General features: G+C 46.7%; 1 protein-coding gene across 1 annotated transcript in view; it reads right to left on the reverse strand.

The window, feature by feature from the left end:
* Nucleotides 1–21930, reverse strand: part of Kcnma1 (potassium calcium-activated channel subfamily M alpha 1) — a 719714-nt gene that overhangs the window by 501915 nt on the left and 195869 nt on the right. Inside the window, 1 exon segment of the mRNA XM_042054118.1 lies at nt 11927–12088. Coding sequence (XP_041910052.1) covers nt 11927–12088 — 162 coding nt within the window.

The following is a 21930-nucleotide window of genomic DNA, read 5'->3' on the forward strand; positions in this document are numbered from 1 at the left end:
CTTAGGGGTGGCTCTAGCCACAGTCACAGAAAGGGGTGGGGTAGGAGACATTAAAAAGGAAAGGACTGAGGAGATGGGCAAGGCCCTCTCTTGGCTCTCTAGTTAACCTGCTGGAACGTGGGCTTCCGTGCCTGTGGAAGAGTCAGTGGGACTAGTCCATTTACTTTATGGATTAGCCTGTCTCTTACAAACAAGAAAGGCCCAATGGGCTGTTAGCCTAGGGTGGAGGCGCATAGATATAGGAAACCTTGGATTCCTGAGACTAAATTAAAACCTGTGCCTTTGCATGCTTATTCACTGTGATTCAAGCTACCACTCAGAGACTTCTGTCACCCTCCCCAGGCTGTCCATGTCGCTGCACAGCTAATTTCATGAACTAAGTCAACTGGATGGGTAAAAAGAGGGCCCTGGTATTTAAGAGGCTTGGGTGCATTTAAGTTTATCATTGATCTGATTCCTTAAGACAGACTCAAAAAACAACCGGCAAGCCCTCATTCCCTCTTTATCCAAACAGGAAAGAACATTTCTTATAATAAAAAATTCTGAGTCCAAACGGTGGCTTTGGGTTGGCGACGCTTCCCCCTAAACTTGTCTTTTCTGGAAGATGCCTTTTTCTGGACCCTGACTCTCTAAATGGGGCTTCTAGTCCTCCAGATTGGAGTGTTTAGGGCCCACAGGCACGAGTCCGTCTGCCTCCTCCTAAACATAGCCTCGCAAACTAAACTTGGAAGCGTCAGCTTGCATGTGGTCCCAAGTGTGAGCGACTTCATCACCGCCATGGTCTCTATTTTTGAGTCTCCCTACTAAACTTTCTCACAGCTGGAATGAAGGCTCTAAAGAGAATTACAGCTCCCTAAGAGATTTTTCTCACAAATAGCCACAGCTAAACCCGCTTGAGAAGCTGGGTGGGAAAAGTGCCAGCCCTGTATCAGCGGTGAGCTCTGAACAGCCCATTCCCTACTAAGCCTCCAGGGGGCACCAGCTCTCACTTGTTGGGAAGGAGGGAGGTGGGGTGGTCAGTCAGGCAGAAGGCTGGCTGACTTTAGTCATAAACATATTAACTCAGCCCCTGGGTTCCAGCAGCGGGGACTCACGGGATCTGAGACTAGAATTAGAAACATCAAGCTCCCAGGTCTGCTCAGGGACTGACTAGTGGGTCACTAAACTATTTCAAAACCCTGCTCCCTCCCCCATAGCATTCAAGCCAAAGCAAGCATCCTACTTTCTGCTTTGCATTCTTTGTGCTATGTAGAGTTTTCTGGTCTGGAAGAAACAATAGGTGTCTGTTGTCTTGAATGGTGGCTCATTTCTAAGAGGTTCTTCTCTGGGGTGTCTGGCAGGTTGGACAGAGATCCCTGAAGACATGCCCCCCCTCTCTCCCTTCCCCCCTGGAGAATTTGTTCTCCCCTTCCTTCCTCCGTAACCTCTATGACAGCCCACTGTAACTGGTGCCAGATCTGAAAGGTAACACAAACCGTAAGAGCCAATGCTTATTACTAACTAACCACACAGAGGCACTATTCTGGCATGTATTCACAAACTTATCACCACAACAGGAAGACCCAGAGTCTGTCATTATCCCATCATCAAGATGAGGAAATTGTGGCCTCAAAAGATGAAGCAATTGGCTCAGAATTAAAGCCCTGGGGAGAGGTAGAACAGGGATGGTATGGTCTGGCTGAAACCCCAGCTGCGAAATACACAGAGGCCCTCTGTATTCCAAGGACCACACCATAGCAGCTCCTTGCCAAGAATCCAGGAGATGTGTTGTTACAAAGTGTTCTGTCTCACCTTCTGGTATGTTCTGATGACCTGATAAAGTGACTCAAAGAGCTAAGGAATGGAAGGGCACCAGTCAGATCCCTGCTTGAAGGGTGGAACTCCTAGCCTACAGCCCAAAAGAGGATGGGAGGAGTAGTTCCATTGGTAAATACTGATAAACACGTGAGGACTGGTTCCAGAGACGTGGATTTGTAAAAGGTTGAGAAGAGGAAAGTAGGCGCCCCTCCTACCCTTCTCTTGGGCATCGAGGAGTAACAGCACCATGAGCAACATCTGGGGACATTCTTGGGCCAGCATGGAACTTCCTCTCTCCAGAGCTGTCAGCTTTCTGATTCAATCCTTCATTCTCCCAAATGCTCCCCGGGGGCCAGAGAGGCCAACCTGCCAGCTAGTAAAATTAGCAGCTGGGCTTTTTACAGGGCACACTGGGGAGCCGGGCACACTGAGTGCTAGCTTACAGGCCAGCAGCCAGTGTGGGTTGAGGTACCTGGCCTACAGACCTGCATCAGGAGCGTCCCTCACACGAGGAGTAAGGGAGAGGGAGAGTCTGGACCATGATTGTCCAGGGAGAAGGGCCTGAGGTAGCAGACTGCAGGAGAGCAGAAACGGGAAAAGAAACAAGGAATGACCTTGCTATAACATTATCAGAAGCTGAATGTGTCCAGCCCCTAGGCTAAGCCTGCTAAGCCCAACAGAGAATTTGGTAGCTTGGGGCCACTGGACTCCGGCCTCCATCTTTTCCTACACTCTGCATCAGACTGGGTTAAGCTTAGGGCAGTAACACAGGCGTGTTGTTCAGAAAGTGAGGAACTACTGTGTCCTATCTGCTGCCGTGTGCAGTGGGTAACTTGGGAAGAGACCCATTGGCCATTCAGAAAGAATTCACCAGTTTCAGAAAGGGTGGCAAACTTTTCACTGCCGGGATAAACAGGAATTGTTCTAGGCTGGAGATGTTTGGGACTCTATGGGTGCTACTCAAGTCTTCACTGGATTGTGTTACAAAAGCAGGCACAGACACTATGTAAATGAATGAGCATGGCTGGATAACAATTAAAATTTGTACACAATGAAATTTGAATTTCATATACTTCTCACTTGTCACAAAATCTTCTTTAGATTTTTTTTAAAAAGAAATTTGAAAATGTGAAAAACTATCTTTTGCTCCTAAGCCAAGCAAACAAGGCAGTGAGCCACTCTGTTCGACCCATGTTCTATAACCAGCAGATCCATGGGTAAGTTCAGCACTGTCACACCTGTGTCATGGGAGAAACGTCCCATAGGGAAAGAAGAATGGAAGATTCTGGTGCCAGTGAAATGGTTCTATGGGCGCTTGTCACCAAGCTTGACAACCTGTGTTCAATCTCAGGGACCCAAATGATTCAGGGAAATAAAAAATTAACTCCAAACTGTCTTATGGCTTCAACGCGTGTGCTGTGCTGTCTGGTTTTATGTCAGCTTGATACAAGTTGGAGACATCAGAAAGGAAGGAGCCTAAATGGAGAAAATGCCCCCATAAGACCCGGCTGCAAGGCATTTTCTGAAATTGGTGATTGATGAGGGGAGGGCCCAGCTCATTGTGGGTGGTGCCATCCCTGGGCTGAAAGCAGGCTGAGCAAGCCATGAGAAACAAGCCAGTAAGCAGCACCCCTCCATGGCCTCTGCATCAGTTCCCGCCTCCAGGTTCCTTCTCTGTTTGTGTCCATCTCTTGACATCCTTTGGTGATGAACTGCAATATAAAAGTATATACTGATAAACCCTTTCCTTCCCAACTTGCTTTTTGTCATGGTGTTTCCGTGCAGCAAGAGAAACCCTGACTAAGACAGTGTGCCATGGAATGCCCTGACCCTACAATACAATAAATGAATGAATAGAATTTTTTAAATTAAAAAGGAAGGCTGGAAGTTTGTATAAAAACAGAATGTTTTACTCTCCGGCTCCGGATGCTGCTGTGAGCATCTATATGCTGGCATGCATGATAAAGATCAAATAAGAATCAAGAGAGCCATTTTTATCCTGCAGCATCTCTTGGACTCAATGCCACTTAATTAAAGCACTGAGGATTAAGTTTGACCAATTGTCAGTAGTCATGCACAAAATAAAATTGTGAGCATCTCCGGCAACAGGCAACTCACTCCCTGCAGTGGGAGCTGCTCAGTGCAGTCACTCTGGCATCCATCGACCACTTGAATAAATGGTACTGGGTCACAAAATAACAAGTGTCATAACTCTATCGCCTCCTCCACCAAGGTCAAAACTGTTATTTAATTACATAAAAATGTAATACATCATCTTTGACTTTTTGACTAACACAAAGTACAAACACAGGATTAACTAAAGAGGCACAATGGAAGGTCTAGTGAGGAATTACTATGTGAGTTTTGGAGCCAAAGCCTCTTTTAGGAGTGCTGATGTCAATCAAACCTGATGACTTCCAACAGGGTGGTTCACTATCCAGAATACAACCCCACAAGGTTTATACTGTTTCTGCTCCATGGAAAAACTGTAGTTGATGAGACAATTTTATATAGCTTTGCCCAAAATACAAAAGGATACATGTGAGTAATAGCACATTCGCCACCTCGCTCCACTGAGAAAGTAAAGGAGAGGATACACACGCGAAGCATGTCCCCCAACAGTACAAAGGACAGCGATGGATGCCACGTAGCAGATTCATTATGTACACATTCTCTCCCATCCCAGTTTCGCTGATCCAGTGCCCTGTTCACACAGCTCAACAGTGACCACACAACTACATCACCCCATGAACCCAATGGGGTTACTTCTGTTTGAAAGGCACACTAAGTATCCATTTTCTCTTGAGCCCTCAGACATAAGAATAAAATGACCTGGGCTGGTTACATAATGTGTCAAATGCCACCCATGTGACCTATTTAGAAAGATAAAGGGCGAGACTAGCATTTTGTTTCTCCATGCATTGATAAAGCATCCCCTAGACATTGAAGTAAATAGCAAATGTGTTCAGTTGGTAGAATTAGATTTGCATGCTTCCTGGAGCAATGTTCAAGTGCAGTAGCATAAACAAATGAGGGAAGTAACTCAAATGAATGATGCTAAGGACTTTGTCTTTGCCTAAGGAGGGGGTTTCTGTATTGGGAAAAAAGTCTTTTTAAAGAGAGTCACAAAATACTGCATCTGTCATCGAGTTGACAGGAAGTCCAGGCAATGCATACATGGCCCAGACCTTGAGGTGAAGTTATCTTTAGCTACAAGAGAGACAGTTGCTCGGAGACCAACATAGAAATGTGACTATTCAGAAATGAAAAATATCTGTGGAGATGATGGCAATGTCGATGGTGATGACAGCGGTGTGTGTGTGTGAGTGTGTGTGTGTGTGTGTGTGTATGTGCGTGCGCGCACATGCATGCACACTCATGTACATGTGTGCCTTTGTCTACCTGTGCCTATACCCTTCTTCCTTATAGATTCTCTAGTACTGGCTCACTCTTGTTCTACAAGACTCTCACTCCCTACCCCGACTTCCTATAGAGTAAAGGGATGATCTGTAGCTTGTGAAAGAAATCTGGCTCACCACCTGCTTCTGTCAATAAAGTTTTACTGGAATATAGTTACATTGTGGATGTTTGTGGCTGCTTTTGAAGCAAAATGGTAGAAGTAGTTATGACAGAATCTGCACAGTCCATAAAATCTAACATGTTTACAACATGAACATTTACCAACCTTGAACTAAAATATCTATATTGATTTTAGGTTTATGAGTCTAAAAAGTAAAAACAACCAAGCAAAAACTCTTCTAAGCATTTCTTGCCCCACCCCTATCTTTGTATATCACTTCAGCCTTTACAAGGGTTTAATCTTGGCTCACAAAAATGTATGGAACACCTGACAGCATGCATGTATGTGTGTGTGTTTGTGTGTGTGTGTGTGTATATATATGTGTGTGTGTGTATATATATATATATATTATATATAGTGTTTTATATATAATATACATATAATCAAATGAAAAGGAAAACATTTGAGACAGAGAGGGAGAAAGAAAATAGAAACAAAGGAAATGGGGGAGATCCCACATAGAATTCAAACCTGGTTGTCCATGTTCACATGGGCCAGTCAACATTGGCTTACAGTAGCCACCAGAAAGAGACACAACTCCTTTCCCAATTTAGAATAATCATGTTGTCAATTGACAGATGATCTCTAGTGAAAGCGGCTAATTTAGTTTCTCCAAGAGTGTGTGCCTTCAGTAAATAAGGTGAAATGTAAGCAACACAGTCCTCAGTAATGCCCAAACACTTGAGAAGAATCCTGAAGACATCTTCCTCTACATTGAAGTCTCACTGAGCGTGGGCCAACGCCATATCCTAAAATGGAAATTGTCAGTGATTCCTCCAACATGTTCCAGAATTCTAAAATAAGCCTGTACTGTTCTACGATTGTCCATCAGCATCTGTGGGAGACTGCTTCCCTGTGGGTACCAAATCTGAAGATGCATAGTCCTTATATAAATGGTGTAGTACTTTGCAGAGAGCTCCGCATGCCATCCCATAGGCTCGAAACTATCCCTCCATTACTTGTAATACTTCACACTACGGAAATGTGACAGAAATAACTGCTCCACTAAGTTTACCAGAGATGACATAAAAGAGGCCACACATGTTCAGTGAGCTGCAGCTGTGTCTCAAGAGTTTGATAGGTGAATAGATAGAACCCATGGATGATGAACGTGAAGACAGAGGGGACTGATTTTATTTTCACAGTCTTTAATTTGGCTATGGAGATGGCTCGGTGGTTAAGAGCATATATGGTGTAGGCACAAGGACCTGAGTTCTAATTCTTGGCATCCAGTAGAAATTCAGGCATAGCTACACATTTTGGTAACCCCAGCATGGTTGGGTGGGAACAGTGACAGGCATATCACAAGTGCTCCCTGATCAGGCAGCCTAGCCAAGCGACGAGTTCCCAATTCAGAGAGTTCCTGTCTCAGGGCAATATGTCAGAGAGTGATGGAGAAAGACAATGGGAGTCTTGCTCTGGACTCTATATCCACCTCTATAACCACAGCATAGAGGTCCAGGTGTCTGTCTCTCTCTCTCTCTCTCTCTCTCTCTCTCTCTCTCTCTGTCTGTCTGTCTCTCTCTCTGTCCCCCCCACACACACACCATAGTGTTTTTAATTAAAAACTTTTTAAGAAAATAAGTATTCTTGAAATTAAAAAAATGAAACAAAGGAAGCAATAACTCTCGTCCACCTGGCATCACTCCAGCTTAGGATGGCTCCGGCGTGTTTCATAGGAGGGCTTTGTCCCCTCACTCTTGCTGGTTTGGGGCCAGAAAGCCTGGTCTTAAGGAGAGAGACTGGGCAAACGTCAGTCTAAGACCCCGAACCTTGGGGTCCAGGAAATCATCACCTTGGTGCTGAGGCCCCTGGTGAATGGTGCTGACCACCCGCCACTTGTGACCACTGTACAATTACACACCTAATCCAACAGTAGTGAGTAACTCACACTTGGGGTTTTCTTGCTCGTTGTTTTATGCCTGTATGTCGTACACAGCCAGAGCTGGTTAAGAAATTACCATTTGTCAAACACAGTGCTTTGCCATCAAGGTCAGATGGTACAAATAATCTGGGCTACTTAACCAGCCCTTTGCCAGATGAACCTCACCCACCACATTCCAGTCTTAGGAGTCTCACCAGACAGGTGAGAGAGAGGCTCAGATGTGGAGGCCGAGCTCCCAAGCATGCATCAAGGGAAACAGACTAAAAACTGAAAGAGGAAACTCAACAGCTGGTGTCTAGTATTGCTTTGGTCCCCCTGTTGCAGGGATAAACATCTGGATAGCTCAAGACAAACACAGCTTTGGACTCAGAACAGGCATGGCAGCTTCATCCCGTGTGCTGCTATTTCAGCTTAAAATCTGTGTTCTGCACAGAGCGAGGCTCAAAGAGCTCTTAGACACTGCTCTGTGCTAGAGGGATCCCTGGCTTCAAGGGGACCCAGCACCCTGGCAGGACTTTCTCTAAGGAGACCAGTTGACACTATAGGTAGCTCTAGGCAAAAACAAAGGCTTGGGCTGAACCTGCTTCTACCTGTGAGAGTTAAGGGGATCAGGACTCAGGTCCTCGGACCTAGTTTATTAAAACACTAATGTTAGATTGTCACAGCCAGAGTAACATCTGGTAGTGACTTAGAAGAGGAACTGTCTTTACGTGGGTAGTCATGATCCAGAAGGAACACTAAGTTGAGCGTCTAGAGTCCATGTGGCTACCCAGCTGCCACTGACTGACAGCTGCTTTTCTTTTTGTCTTCCAAGCAAAATCCCTCCTTGAGGCTTGATTTTGCTCAGGGTGAGGGAGAGATGGATTATTTGGTAAGATTAGCTATCTTCCTTGTGGTGAGAGCTAGTGTGATGATTAGTTTTAATTGTCAACTTGACACAACATCGAATCACATGGGCAGAGTGTCAGGGAAGGACTGTCTACTTTGATTTGGCCTGTGGATATGTCTGCGGGGATTGCCTTGACTAAATGATGTGGGAAGACCTGCCCACTGTGGGAAATACCATTCCCTAGGCAGGGGTTCCTGAAATGCCTAAAAGGAGAAACTGAGCGCAAGGAAGCAAACAGGTAGGCAGGATGCACTTTTTGATCTTCTAGTCTTGCCTGTGGATGTGACCAGCTCCCTCAAGTTCCTGCCACCTAGACTTTGCCACATGGTGAACTGTCACATAAAGTTATGAGCTAAACCCTTTCCCCACTAAGTTGTCAGGATGTTTTTATCATATCAACAGGAATGAAACTGGAACACCGCAATCCAACAGCTATGCAGGATACGTGACTGAACAGAATGGCCGGGTCCATGCCTTTGCACCTGAAGCAAAGGAACAGGGCTGACGCTGCGCCTGCAGGGCTCACAGGATGTTCTCCACAGTATTATTGATGGTACACGGGGAGTAGGGAAGTCGTCTGGGGAGTGCTTGGCCTTATGTACCCCAATTGTTTACTATCAGGCATATCAACCTCCCTGGACCCTTGACCTGTTTATACTTCAGGCCTTGTCTTTTCGTCTGTGCTATCACTGGAGTAAGCTCAGTGCTCTAAGTTGTCTCAGGATCTCCCAGCTCGTTTCCCCTTCTGAGTAGCCACCCCCTCCCAGGTGGCTGTAGTACAGCCAATGTTAGCACCCCACTCTCAAAACATCCTTGTCCTACAAAGTTTGCCCATATTCGTTAGCTTGGTATTTTCAGGCCAGACAAGCTGTCTCCAGTCAACCTTCCAGGCTTTCTTTGAGCCCAGTACCTTGGTGTTCTTGGCCCTCGGCCTCATTGAACAACCCTCCAGAGTCCCATAATGCACTATGTTCTGCTCCCACAGTTTGCTTTCCTTAATGGCATTATTTCCTCCCTTTGGCTTTTAAGATGCTAATTCACTTTTGAAAAGGAAATTTCCCTTTTACCCTCTGTTCAGATTTTGTTTGTTTGTTTGTTTGTTTGTTTGTTTCTAAAGCAGCATATTGCTATGTAACACAGGCTTTCCTTGAGCCCACGATCCTCCTGCCTCAGCCTCCCAAGTCCTGGAAGGCACCACCACATTTAGCCTTTTTCTATTTTTTTGGTACTTGTCATTGAACCCAGGGCTAAGCAAGAACTCTACCACCAATCAATGCCTGTGTTTGTTTCCCACCTTGTCAGACAAAACCTTTGGCCCAGAGCTGGGGGTCATGACCCCTCAGCTAGTTCTGATGAAGCACACTGGCACTGGCTGTAATGGCCCTGGACAGGAGCAGCTATATATCATCCATACCAACCCTGCCACTCTGTGTCTGCCATGGCCAGAGGAATGCATGTTCTCCTGGTAAACTGTCGGGTGTTGTAAGAGTTCACTGAGAATGGACTGTCTCAGACCCAAGCATGTTTGTCTCAAAGTGTCCTCAAGACCCCTCTTCTGTGATAAACTAACAGCCCCCAAACTCTGCGACAAACAGGGTAAAACAGGCCAAGGGTAAAAGCATTGTATTCTCGAGAACAACTCAAAGGGAAACTACTTCCAGTAGATGTTACTACGGTTTGCCCCATGATATTAAAGTGCCTGCAATGTGAAGGAGAACCTGGGAGTTCAGCAATGGGAAGCTCAGCCATTTGGGAATTCTAACTGAGTGTCTCAACTTGCCCAGTCCATCTCTGTCGGATGCTTTGTGTACCGGTCTGATGGCTTTTTGATATCTACACGCTGCATGCTATTTTCTCCTATACTTTAGCTTTCTATATATTTAAAAACTCACTCATTCAAAGTTGAAAGTATGACTTTCATAGATCATTCTCATAGCCACGCAGAAATGCCACCACATGTGTGGAAGGCAAGACCTCACTCTTGTCACCCAGACCCAGAACCCAACCTTAGTTGTCTCTAGAGCAAAATCTACTCATAACCCGATGTGAAAGAGCAACAGACATCTTCCTTACAGAATGAGAAGAGGAAATAGATGGCAGTGGTCCCCACATCCAGCAGCTAACCACCGCAAGTGCTCATCAGACCCTCTCCTGGTTCACAGAGGACGCAACAGTCCCCCGTCTTCTTTCTTGTAGCAACTGACCTTGTTAGCTTCTCTGTCCTTCAAAGGGTCAGCTTCCATTCCCTCTCTTTTGAACTTAGCCTTCAGCTAACACCAATATGACTTTATGACCTGAGCTCATAGAAGGTCCCTTGGATCCCAGGGTACTGTTCTCCTACCAGATTATTTGGCTAGTCCCTTGAGTTCCTTAAGCAGGGCATGCAGTGTCTTCCCCTCTCTCTCCAGCGGTGTATGAGGCATCTATCCCAAACACTGCCAGGAAGGATTTGAGTGAGACTCTCATCACCTTCTTCACTTGCATTCTACCTCCTCACTGGAGAAGCAGTTTCTGGGGAACTATGTGTAAAACCCCAAGTCCCAACTTTATCGTTGATCCAATGGCAGATGAGGTCCCTACTCTTCACAGAACCCCCACTTCAAGCCCAAGAAGGGTGACCTGCACAAAACATGTGCCAGAATCACTGGGATAAGTCATCTGAACACATCATCAGGCAACTCCTGACCCAGAGCAGCCCAAGAAAGCCACCAGTCAGTGCTGCGATAAGAAAGGAGCCCACCTAGAGCAGGCAGAGGGTTGTCAGGAGTGGACAACAGTCCCCACCTGCCCAGTTCTTCCCTACTCTGCACTGAAACACTGGTAACTCCTACAACCTTCTATCCCCTGAAAAGTGATGGAGACATTACAATCCTGCTTATAACACACACACACACACACACACACACACACATACAAATTACAATACACTCACCACATATATACTATAGCACACACACTATAGTATACTCACCACATATATACTATGACACTCACAAATACACACTACAATACACTCACCACATATATACTATAACACACACATACACACTACAATACACTCACCACGTATATACTATAACACACATACACACTACAATACACTCACCACATATGTAACACACATACACACTACAATACACTCACCACATATGTAACACACATACACACTACAATACACTCACTATGTATATACTATATCATACCCACATACAGGAGCTGCTCATTGTCTCCATATGAACACTGCAGGAGCTAGTTGACACAGTGCAGATGAGTACACTGCACCCAAGCAGACTGCTAGAGGGCGGTAGTAACTTGTACGGGCCAACACCCTCCCTCTCTCTCTCCCTCTTGCTCTCTCTCAGACAGGGTGTGGTAAGGATAAAGAGACTCCTAGACCCTGGATTAACAAACTCTGGACATATTTCTGCTTGTGTTACTATACCCCACCCTTTATGCTGAGATGGTACAGGTATAGTGTTTGTGTGCACATGTGTTTTTATTCATGTATGTGTACATCTGTTTTACTGACAGAGACAGTTCAGTTCACCCCCAGGCAGGTTGTGAAAGCACGATACTGGCTCGCTCGCTGTAGACGCCCCCATACTATTATAGACTTGGATGCGTGTAAAGAGTACCATGCTGATCCATGATCTCAGGGAAGCGTGACCACTCATCCAACTTGGCCGCGAGAAAACTCAGAGCATCATCACCCCTCTCAACCAAACCCCTTTCCCAGATGTAAGACCACCTCATATGGGAGGGGCCAAGGACTCACCAGGACTCTGCCAGTCAGTGTCTGGGCAGATATCATCACTCCTGCCCAGTCTTTTACGGAAGTCATCCAGCCGACCTCGGCTGCCACCACCTCCTCCTTCTCGTCCACTGGTTTGAGGGTACCATCTGCCTGGCTGGAGCCATTATTTATCTTCTGGGCCTCCTGGCAACAGAGAGAATCAGAGTTGAGTCAATAGGAAAGAACTGGATTTTAATAAGATGCCCACCTAGACAGAATTAGAACCCGACGGAGTTCCCAGATGAGGGAATGTGACTTAAAGATAAAGGCAGGGGAGGAGAGATGGGTAAGGATTTCATTTTCTTTAGTTTGATTTAAAAAAAAAATCAAGCTGTGGAGGTTGCTTAATGGCTAAAGCACTTTCCATGCAGCTGCGAGGATGTGAGTTTAAATCCCTCAAACCTATGTAAAAGCTGGGCACAGCAGAGCACATCCGTGACTCCAACACTCTTCCACAGAGATGCAAGGCGGGGGCAGGAAGATCTCCAGAAACACATGGCACACGGCAACCAGCCTGGCAGCATACACAATAGAGACCAACAAAAGAGGTGTCCGTCTCAAACAAGGTGGACAGACAGGACTGACACCCAAAGAGGCCCTCTGACCTCCAGAGGCACGCTTTGGCACACAAAGGATCCTTTCTGAAATTTCCTTTTAGAATACTCTTGGAACAGGGAGAATGCTGGCATTTTCTCTGGCCATCTTAAAGGCAAAACAAAAAACCTGCCCCTGGTCACAGAGCGTTAAAGAAGGGGTGCAGTCAGCACAAAATTGTCTCTGCACAAGACATTATACCTTCATAGTGCCAACCCCATTTCTCTTTACTAATTTCCATCCTTTATCCTGTCTATGGCACTCAAGAGGGACTCATGATGGACCCACAATGGTTTCAGCAATACAGACTGTTGGATCAGGCATTTGGGCAAGACCCCTGGCAAGACCCACTTGGGCCAGGGATAGGCAGATGATCTCTGCCAAGGAAATATGGCACAAGCGTGGTACATTTGATGACACAGGTAGGGGAAGAGATCCATCCCTGAAAAGGAAAACACCACGAAGGAAAGATGTGATGGAATACCAGTGTCTGCATCTGAATCCCTGGGTCCAGCTCTGCCTGCAGTCCAGATCCCTGAGATACAGGAGACAATAAATTCCCCCTTCAGAACTTGAAATATGCTTGAAGAAAGAAGGCCTCAGATATCCAAACTCCACCTTTGCACACAATGTGCTCCCATCCTGGCCTCTGTCTCTGTAGGTTTTCACTCATGCACGCCCCACTTCCCAATAAAGTCTTTCTCACTATCCTCTGAAAACGTCATCCCATATCACCTAAACCCTCTAATATACTCTATAATTCACTTACTTATTTCATTTACCACCCCCTAATCCAACACTGCTGTCAGCCCCTGTACCTAACACGGTCTTAAGCACAAAGCTAGCACAATAAACATTGATGAAGCTAGGCATGGCAGTACACACCTATAATCTCAGGAAGCTGAGGCAAAAGGATTGTCCACAAGTTAAAAACCAGCCTGGGCCGCAGAGTCCAAGCACACAAACCAAAAACTATAACAAAAAAGCAATCAAAACTTTGAATGAATGGATACAAAGAAACCTGAGTATCTGTTCAATGTCACCTCCAGAGACTGGGTTTCGGATACCAGATGAAATATAGGCTTCTCAGCCAAATTTGAATTTTAGATAAACAAATATCATTATAAATATGTCCAAAAATGCATGGCTCTTACATATAATAAAGGCTCATCATTCATCTAAATCAAATTTAACTAGACCCACATTCAAACACCCACTGACATTATTAGTGCAGATGGAGATGGAAAAAGATGTCAGTAAATTATATTCATCATTTATAATCCTGGTATTAATTTCCAAAGAGAAAAACACTGGGGATCATTGTGCTTTGGCCTAAAGTAAGACTGGGAAGTGGGAATGAAATCAGAGGTGGAAACCTCCTGCAAGGAGAAGGGTGGTTCTGAATGCGGTGGTTCAGTCTTGAGCCAGCACCCAAATCAAAGCACAAGGTACATTAAGTTACTCAGGGTGTCAGATCCACTCTAGAAACTGCAGTTTTCTCTGGTGGTCAACACCTGAGGTCAACCTAGGGAACCACAGGCCTTGCCCATCCGAAATAGACCACAGACCTTAACTCCAGCACATTCCTAGAATCTTCAGCCAACACCACCTGCTACTTTCAGAATTGGCCCGTGAATGGTGAGGGCTGAGAGGAAGATAAACTTTCAAACCAGCATTTTTGTGTTTGCTTCTATTTAATTCTTTTTGAGACAGGGTCTTTCTTGAGTAGCTTCAAGTGCTTCCAACTAGATCTGTAGACAAAAATGACCTTGAACTTCCACCGAAGTACTGAGATTAGAGCCATATACTACCACTTCCACTTCATACTAGACTAGAAATCAACCTCAGGACTTAGAGCACGCTAGGCAAGCACACTCCCAACTGCGCTACACATAACACCAGACAACTGGGCTCTGGCCACCAGGAGGGCCAATTTCCTGCTGCTTGAGCCTGCTGCCTCAAAGGACAGACACTTTTCAGCATATAAAAGGCCCAGAGGCAGGAGTTCCCTGCAGCCCCCATGGTTTTAATGTATCTGTAATTCACAGCGTAAGAGGTACACAGTGCATAGCATGCTATTCCTCCAACCCTCTTACCTATTGTTTTACAAGGCATTCATTATTTTAATTGCTTTATGATAGGCAGGGAAAAACACAAACTAACAGGAGATAATGCCCTTGTTATTATTTGCTTATACTAGATGTTGTGAGCTTAATTACCACGTGTGGGAGGCAGGGCTGGGGGAGGGGCCACAGAAGCAGGGAGCTACATCAAGCCCTGTGCCAGCCTGCCAGGTTAGATAGGGGTTTCTGTGTCTGAAAGGCAAAGTCCTGCAACCCTCTACTAATGTTACGCCGGAGGAAAGTGGGTGGGACCTGGAGAGCTAAGGGGCCCTGCTGAGGGCATGCAGGAGGTAAGGGGTGTTCAGTTAGAGCTTATCAGAGCAGCAGGGGTCCCCATCTATGAAGCCAGAATTGGATTTCAGCAACCAGAAAGTAAAAGTTTTCCATGATTTCTTACACTTTCTAAAATAGTCCAGCAGATCAGTGGGATTTCACAGGCCTTCTTAAAACTCCAGTAACTGAGAGCTGTCACCTGGGACGGCAGAGAGCCCAATAGGACTTGGGTGCACTCTACTCCCATGGGTCACGTTCATAACTCCTCTGTGCGAAGCAAGGAGAAGAGCCAACCTCTGGGAAGGTATGAGGCATAGTGGTTCATGCGGTGCTCACTTCAAATCACGACTGCCACAGCCGCCTCCAATGCTGTTTCAGCCTCTGGGCCCTGGAAAGGCCTCTGATCCAACATGAGCCTCCATGAGTGACAACAGACAGAAAACAGGTGACTTCTGCATGATAGTACCCTCTGGCTAGGCAACGGGCTCTCTGGAGCAGGTGCTTCTACTGCTGCCTGGGTCCAGCAAGACGGTGGGACTCCCTCCAGGACAGTCAGGAAGAAACTCCCATACTAGGGGCGTCAAACCAAATGTTCTCTTGGATGCACCCTGACATCTAGCTCCATTACACCATCTGCTCCCTTCCAAGGAGGAGAGACAGGCCAGAGCCAGGCAGTTTCTGGGTCACAGGACTTCATTCTTCCTTTTGTATTCCGTGGTACAGTACCTCAGAGGGAGATGCAGTTCCTGAACGGCAAAGCTCCTGCCCAGCTAACCTAGACTTCCCACTTTCCTACAGAAGATTCAAACACTCTCCAGAAAGGGTTAACTTGGTGTTGGCCAGAAAATCACCTTATGACCCTCTCCCCCAAGCCTCTCTCTGACCCCCAAGGGAGACACTCTCTGCAGACTTCTGACTACACTGCCACAGTCTCAGGGGGACCAAACAAAATGCATAGACATAGAGGGAAAGATGTTTAGGGGAGGAGAAAGGGACATGTATAAAAGAGACAGAGAAACAAATCCCCAGTATCCACCCTGGGAGGATTCCTGAATAAAGAGGCACACATCCCTATCTGTCCGGGTCCCTGCCTGCACCCCTTGGCCAGGCACAGCTGTATGCTGGGCTTACATCTATCCTTGGTGATAGAGTCTATGTGTAGAGAAAGTTTTCGAGCCAGGCAATAGGCATAGGAAGCTGGAGGACACTGGAGAGCAGAATGGACTCAGTACCCCCCACAACCACCACCACCACACACCGTACTGCCCCTTTCCTACCTTCTCTTTATTCCTTTTCATGTTGTTCCCACCATGACGTCACCTGTGGCCAATGGCCTGATTGGACCCCAGTCACTGGTGGTCAGCATACAGACCATTTTGTTGGGAATTTGAGAATTGCTACCAAACAGCAAGGCAACTTAAGAAGGCACCTCAGAATGTTACATATGAATAGTAAGCCAGACTCATGAAAAAAATCACATTTTCTCTCATGTATCAGATCTAGGTTTGAACACACACACACACACACACACAAACACACACACGACATGGTATGAGAAGGACAATTTGAGGGGAAGAAGGTAACCAGTATGAAGGGGAAATGGGGAAGAAGCCTATGTACCAATACATAAATGTAAACACCATGGTGGAGCCTATTATTGTTTTTTGTTAATTTTTGTAGAGAAACACTAAAAAGGAAAGGGGCTTGGCAACTTCTTAGGATACTGTCCCTCTTTGCGGCCATACAGACAAGAAACAGAGGGTTGTGAATGCACCCTCATGGCTCTCACCCAGGCCAGCCCAATGAGGTCCCAGTGCACCGATTCAGGACAAAGAGCCTTGAGAAGAGAGATGCTGAAGTCCAGAGGCTGAAGTCAAAAATCAGTTCTTGTAGGTGGCTTTGGTTAAATTATTTCATGTCCCCAAACCCTTGTGTGCTAATCTTTAAATGGTGAGTTCCACCTGTCCTGCCCAGTGGTTCTTGCAGAGGCCCTAGTCACACAGAGCAGAGCACTCCCCCAGATACCACAGTTTGGTAAGCAGGACAGTGAGACACCTCTATCCTCCAGTACTGGTAAGAAATGGGGCTGATCTTGGGGAGGAGACTCACACCCCAAAGCCAGCAGCAGCTTCTCAGAGCACAAAGCTGACATGTTTAACTCTGCCCTGCTGCAGAAGGCACAGTCAGGGCCCTTTCTTTTCTTACCACAGAGATGTTGCCATGACAAGTCCAGGCAGAAGCCTTGTGCTAGAAAAACCTCCTGGCAGGGTGCGAGCCGCTGTCACACCTCTCCCGCCCCTGCCAGGTCAGGCTCTCTCCCTGACCAGGGTGTGCACACAGACACATGATGGCACAGTCAGAAGCCAAGGTCAGCTTAGGCACCGCACCTTAGCAGGTAAGTCGAGGTGGGGAGCCAGCTGGTCCAAGCGACTGAAGAGGCCCACCCCAGGAAGGAGCTGCAAGCCTGAAATGGGTTTAATTACACCTCGGACTTTGGTTCCTGGTTCTTTGTCCCCTGCCTGAAGAGTCACTTAGGTTATGGCCATCCGGAAAGGAGAATATAGTCTTTAAAAAAACCCTAGTCTCACTTTGTTGCTGTCACCAGCACCCTTCTGAAGCTGCCCTTTCCTTTCCGTAGAGAAGTCATGTCACACTGTGCCACCTATCCAATCTGCCCCACTGCTCTCTGTCATCAGAATGTCACTGCAGCTGCGCAGGATTCCTTGTGCTCCAGGACCTTCCTGGGCTACTTCTATTTAGAGGCTACTGTCACTTTGCCCCAGTATCCACACACTGGTCTCCGGGTGTCAGTTCAGACCCTTGCCTGGTCCCTGAATCCTTTCCTGACCACCATACTGGAAACATCCCTGTGCAGGTAGGATGTTCATGGCCACCTGGAAATCTATGTAGCTTGATCACTATAGTGAAACTCCACAGTGCAGACGCTTGTCACTTTTTACAATTTACACACTACAGGCTACAGTAAGAACAAATCCATTTTAATGGAGTGGGGGAAAGAAGAGGAAAGCTGGGAAGGAGAAGGGAGAGGGAAAGGAGGATAGAGGAGAAGAGAAGAAAAGGGGAAGAAGAGGGAGCGGGATAGAGGAGAAAGAGAGAAAGGCAGGGAAACAAGGAGGAAAGACAAAAGGTGAGAGGAAGGAAGGAAAGGGAAAGAGAGGAGGAAAGAGACTGTGAAGGAGGAGGAGAAGGAGAGAGGAGGAAGGAAAAGGAGAACCTAAGAGGAAGAGGCAGTGAGGGAGGAGGGGCAAGGAAGTGAGCTGCAGCAAATGAAAGCCAGTTTTTTTGCAAGCACAGGATCTAGATTATATTAGTAAAGAGCACCGTAATGACGACGACACTGGCTGCCATTATGAGCACAACCACAGCAGTCCTATGAGTGGTTAATGTCCTCATTTAACAGATACAGCTCTAAGCAGCGGGCCCAAGAAGACACTGGCAGGATTTAAACCCCACTGACTGACAGCAAAAGAGGGGGGCATGGCACAAATCTGTCCTGCCATCCCAAGGACAGAGGGGTGGTAGAAAGGAATTAATGTGAGGGTGACTGACACGGTTAGGGTCTGTCATCATTATGAGTGTGCACTGCACCAGCTTCTGGCACTGCATGTTCCACAGGGGAGCTTCCTCAAGGTCTTTATGCCTCAAGATGGTGGCTGAATCAAGGTCAGAAGAACACCTTCCTTTGTGCTCCAAGAACCACTAAAAACCCTACTTTAAGGAGTCAAAACTGGAAATGAACATGGGCACTGACAGGCTAGGCAGCCCTCCTGCTGAGAGCTGATGTTCTCCATGCAGAAGATCTGACTTTATCCCTTGTCCTTCACGTCCACGGAGGCCGAGCCGAGCTGCTCTCTGGCCAGGGCTTCGGTGTGCTAGGCCTATCACTGGCTGGGTCCTACATACCCTGAGGTACTTGGGTGAGACTGTGATCTGCAGGAGAACCACTTGTCCTTTTCCCTCTGGGCCATCCAAGGGGCTAGATGCAGCCCCCATCCTGGGGAACCTTAAGCTGGAGCCTCTGCTCAAGGCCCTGGGACTAATGGATAGAGCAGATGCTCCACTCCAGAGAGCCCTTGTAGCAGGCAGGACCAGGAGACTTAGATCTCCTTTCCTCATTTTCCATCCCCGCTCTGAGTTTATTGCTGCATCGGCCTTCTTTATTGTTCCCAGCCATGCCCCTGCCTTCCTCTGCTCTCCTCCCCATCTGTCAAGCTGAGCCAGAAACCTGCACACAGATGCCCTCAGCTGGACACACAGCTCAAGGACCTTCTGTCCTGCCAGAGGAATCGTGACAGGTGGCGGAGCTGGACCTGACCTTGGGAGGCCTGTGCAGGCAGTGTCAGACTTAGTGGTTTCTCTTGACAGAGTCCTCACCAGGGTAACAAGAAGTAATAAGTCAAGCCCAGAGTTCTTTGACCTAGGAGGCGCAATCTCTGTGAGGGACCACAGAGGACCATGCAGGGAGGACAGAGGAGGCATGCCCAGGCCCTGTGACAAGCTCATCAAAGAGTCTTTGAATGGTTCATCCTATCAAGGTTCTGTGCCACTTACTCTTAAGTGAATACAGAGCGCTTTTTCTGGTTTTTTGTTTGTGTGTTTGTTTGTTTGTTTGTTTGTTTGGCAGGAGAGTGAGTCTGAATGTCCATATGCCTGCTTCATATTTATTTCGTGAGAATGACCATAACATTCCAAAATAGCTTAAAAACCCTGAAATACCATTAACTCAAAATATCCCCCCCCAAAGAGGGATCACTTCTATGGCTCTATGCAAGACATTATACTGGTCTTGTGCTCCTAGGGTTCCCCAGACCTACAAATAGAAGAACTGTGCTCCTTTCGTGCCCACCCCACTGCTAGTGATGGAAGAGGAAGCCCACCATAGTATTTCAAACATCCTGAGCGGCGGGACAGCAGACCGCGAGCATTTCCCCAGGTACCAGTAATCCTGCATATTAGGGCATTAGGCAGATTACCAAAAGCAGCTCAACCAAGTAAAGCATAATGTGGGTGCCGCCAGCTGGGGTGTTTGTGAATGGAAGGCTGAGAGGAGGTAGACATTGCAGGAGAGAACTGGGGCAGAGGAGTCAGTCCTCAGGTCCCAGCCGGAGCTGGTGAGGGAGGGAAGCAGAGTTGATGTCTGCCCTTGGGAAGTCGTTATGCACCCTTCCCCTGGCTACTCAGACAGTCCTATGTATCTAATGGCTGCACAAAAACCCATTGCCACAGGTCTTGGGGACCCTGTATAAGACCATTCTGAATATCCAGCTGGTGTTCTCTCTAACTTTTGGGTCATGGCTCCAGGGATGGGCACCCTGTTCACAGATTTGGGCCACAGAGGCTTAAAAACAAGCCAAGAGGAAGCCTATTATTTGGGAGTCAGAAGACCATCAGGGAAGGCCAGGTATCCCTGCCATAGCTCTCATGTTTCAGGCTTTTTCCACCAGTGCCTTCCAGGGGTACCAGATGCACACTTTCTCCAAAACACCTGTGTGCTCTGTGGGAGCCACTGTACTTCAGAAGACAGGTGGGACAAAGGGGACCGTCACGAAAGGCCAAGCGACCTTTAACAAAAAAAAAAAAAAAAAAAAAAAAAAAAAAAAAAAAAAAAAAAAGCTCACCATCTCTGCCTCACACTCTCGTGTCTCAGATGTGTGAGCAGTTCCCAATGTCTTATCTGGGGCTGAGCCACCTTGACCTTGTGGCTTGGACTACGGATGGATCCCTCACTGCATTTGTTCCTGGCTCAGCCCTGTCCACTGAGTGTCATTTCCCTCATGGGGACATAAGGAGGGAGGGCAACGGTCCTTGCAGCTTTTCTCAGAGTGCTCTCTAAGCCCCTCCTAGTCCACTAAGGAGCATGGAGTAGCTGGCCCTTGGAAGGTTCTTATTCAAATAGCAGGCGGAGTTTTCTATGCGGTTATTTATATCAGTGTGAGCCCATTCGCGTGAGTAGCCAAGCTGAACTTTAAATCTGATCTAGTCTTAGAGGCCAGGTTTTCTTTCTATTTCATGAGACCCAGATAGACACAATGTGCCAAAAAATCAGAAACGTGTTCTCTGTCAATACTACTGGCACGATTATCTTATACTTGGCAGTTTCTAAAAACACAGCGTAGTATGGACTCCGAAATTAGGTTATAGTCAGACATATATGAAAAGGGATTTGGAGAGATGTCCTCAGAGAGAGGCTTCCAGGCTGACCCAAGAAGCATTAAACATGTTCTCAAATAGCAGCCTGTGGTACTTTCAATTAACAAAGCATCCCTCAAACTTTAGTGGTTAATACTTGTATTTTTGAAGAATTATGATGACTAGCTCCTTCAATCAGTTTAATGGGAGGGAGTGACAGTTTAGAGTTTGCTGTTGGGGCCTTGGAGATCTGGAATAGATTAACATATATCTATGATTCTTTTGGCATGTCCAAGACAGCTAGCTGATCTGCCAGAATTCAGACATAGAACTGTCAGTCTGTAAGGCAGCTCCATGGTCCACCCTCAGCACCATCTGGTGAGAACAGCTCCACACTGGCTAAACAAGAAACCACTGGTGAGCCCGAGATGAACGACAAGCTCACACGTCTAATCACGGCAGGCAGGTCTGAAGCAGGGTCAGAGGTTCAGCTGTGTTAGTAATGGAGACAAACGGTCCGAATGCTTTGTGCTGTCACCATGAATGCTATTACCAGCACCACAAATGACACTCTACTCTTCTCATATCAATGACAAGCAGTCGAGGTGCTAGGTATGTCCCTATGTAGCACAGCGGCCTTACAGAGCCAGAAGCTCATTTCCCACAAATCCCCTTTCCTTGTGAGTTGCATTTTATGGGGACGTCCCTTGTCTCAAGGAAACCATATTACTCTAGAAAATTGTTTTCTTTTCTGAAAAAGATAAAGATGACTCTCAGAGTCATCTTGGAACATGCATGGCCTTTAGGAACAGGAGCTGAACATCGTAGGAGCTACAGACTTGAAAA

This window comes from Arvicola amphibius, chromosome 13 (assembly GCF_903992535.2).
Source record: "Arvicola amphibius chromosome 13, mArvAmp1.2, whole genome shotgun sequence".
Lineage (NCBI taxonomy): Eukaryota > Metazoa > Chordata > Mammalia > Rodentia > Cricetidae > Arvicola > Arvicola amphibius.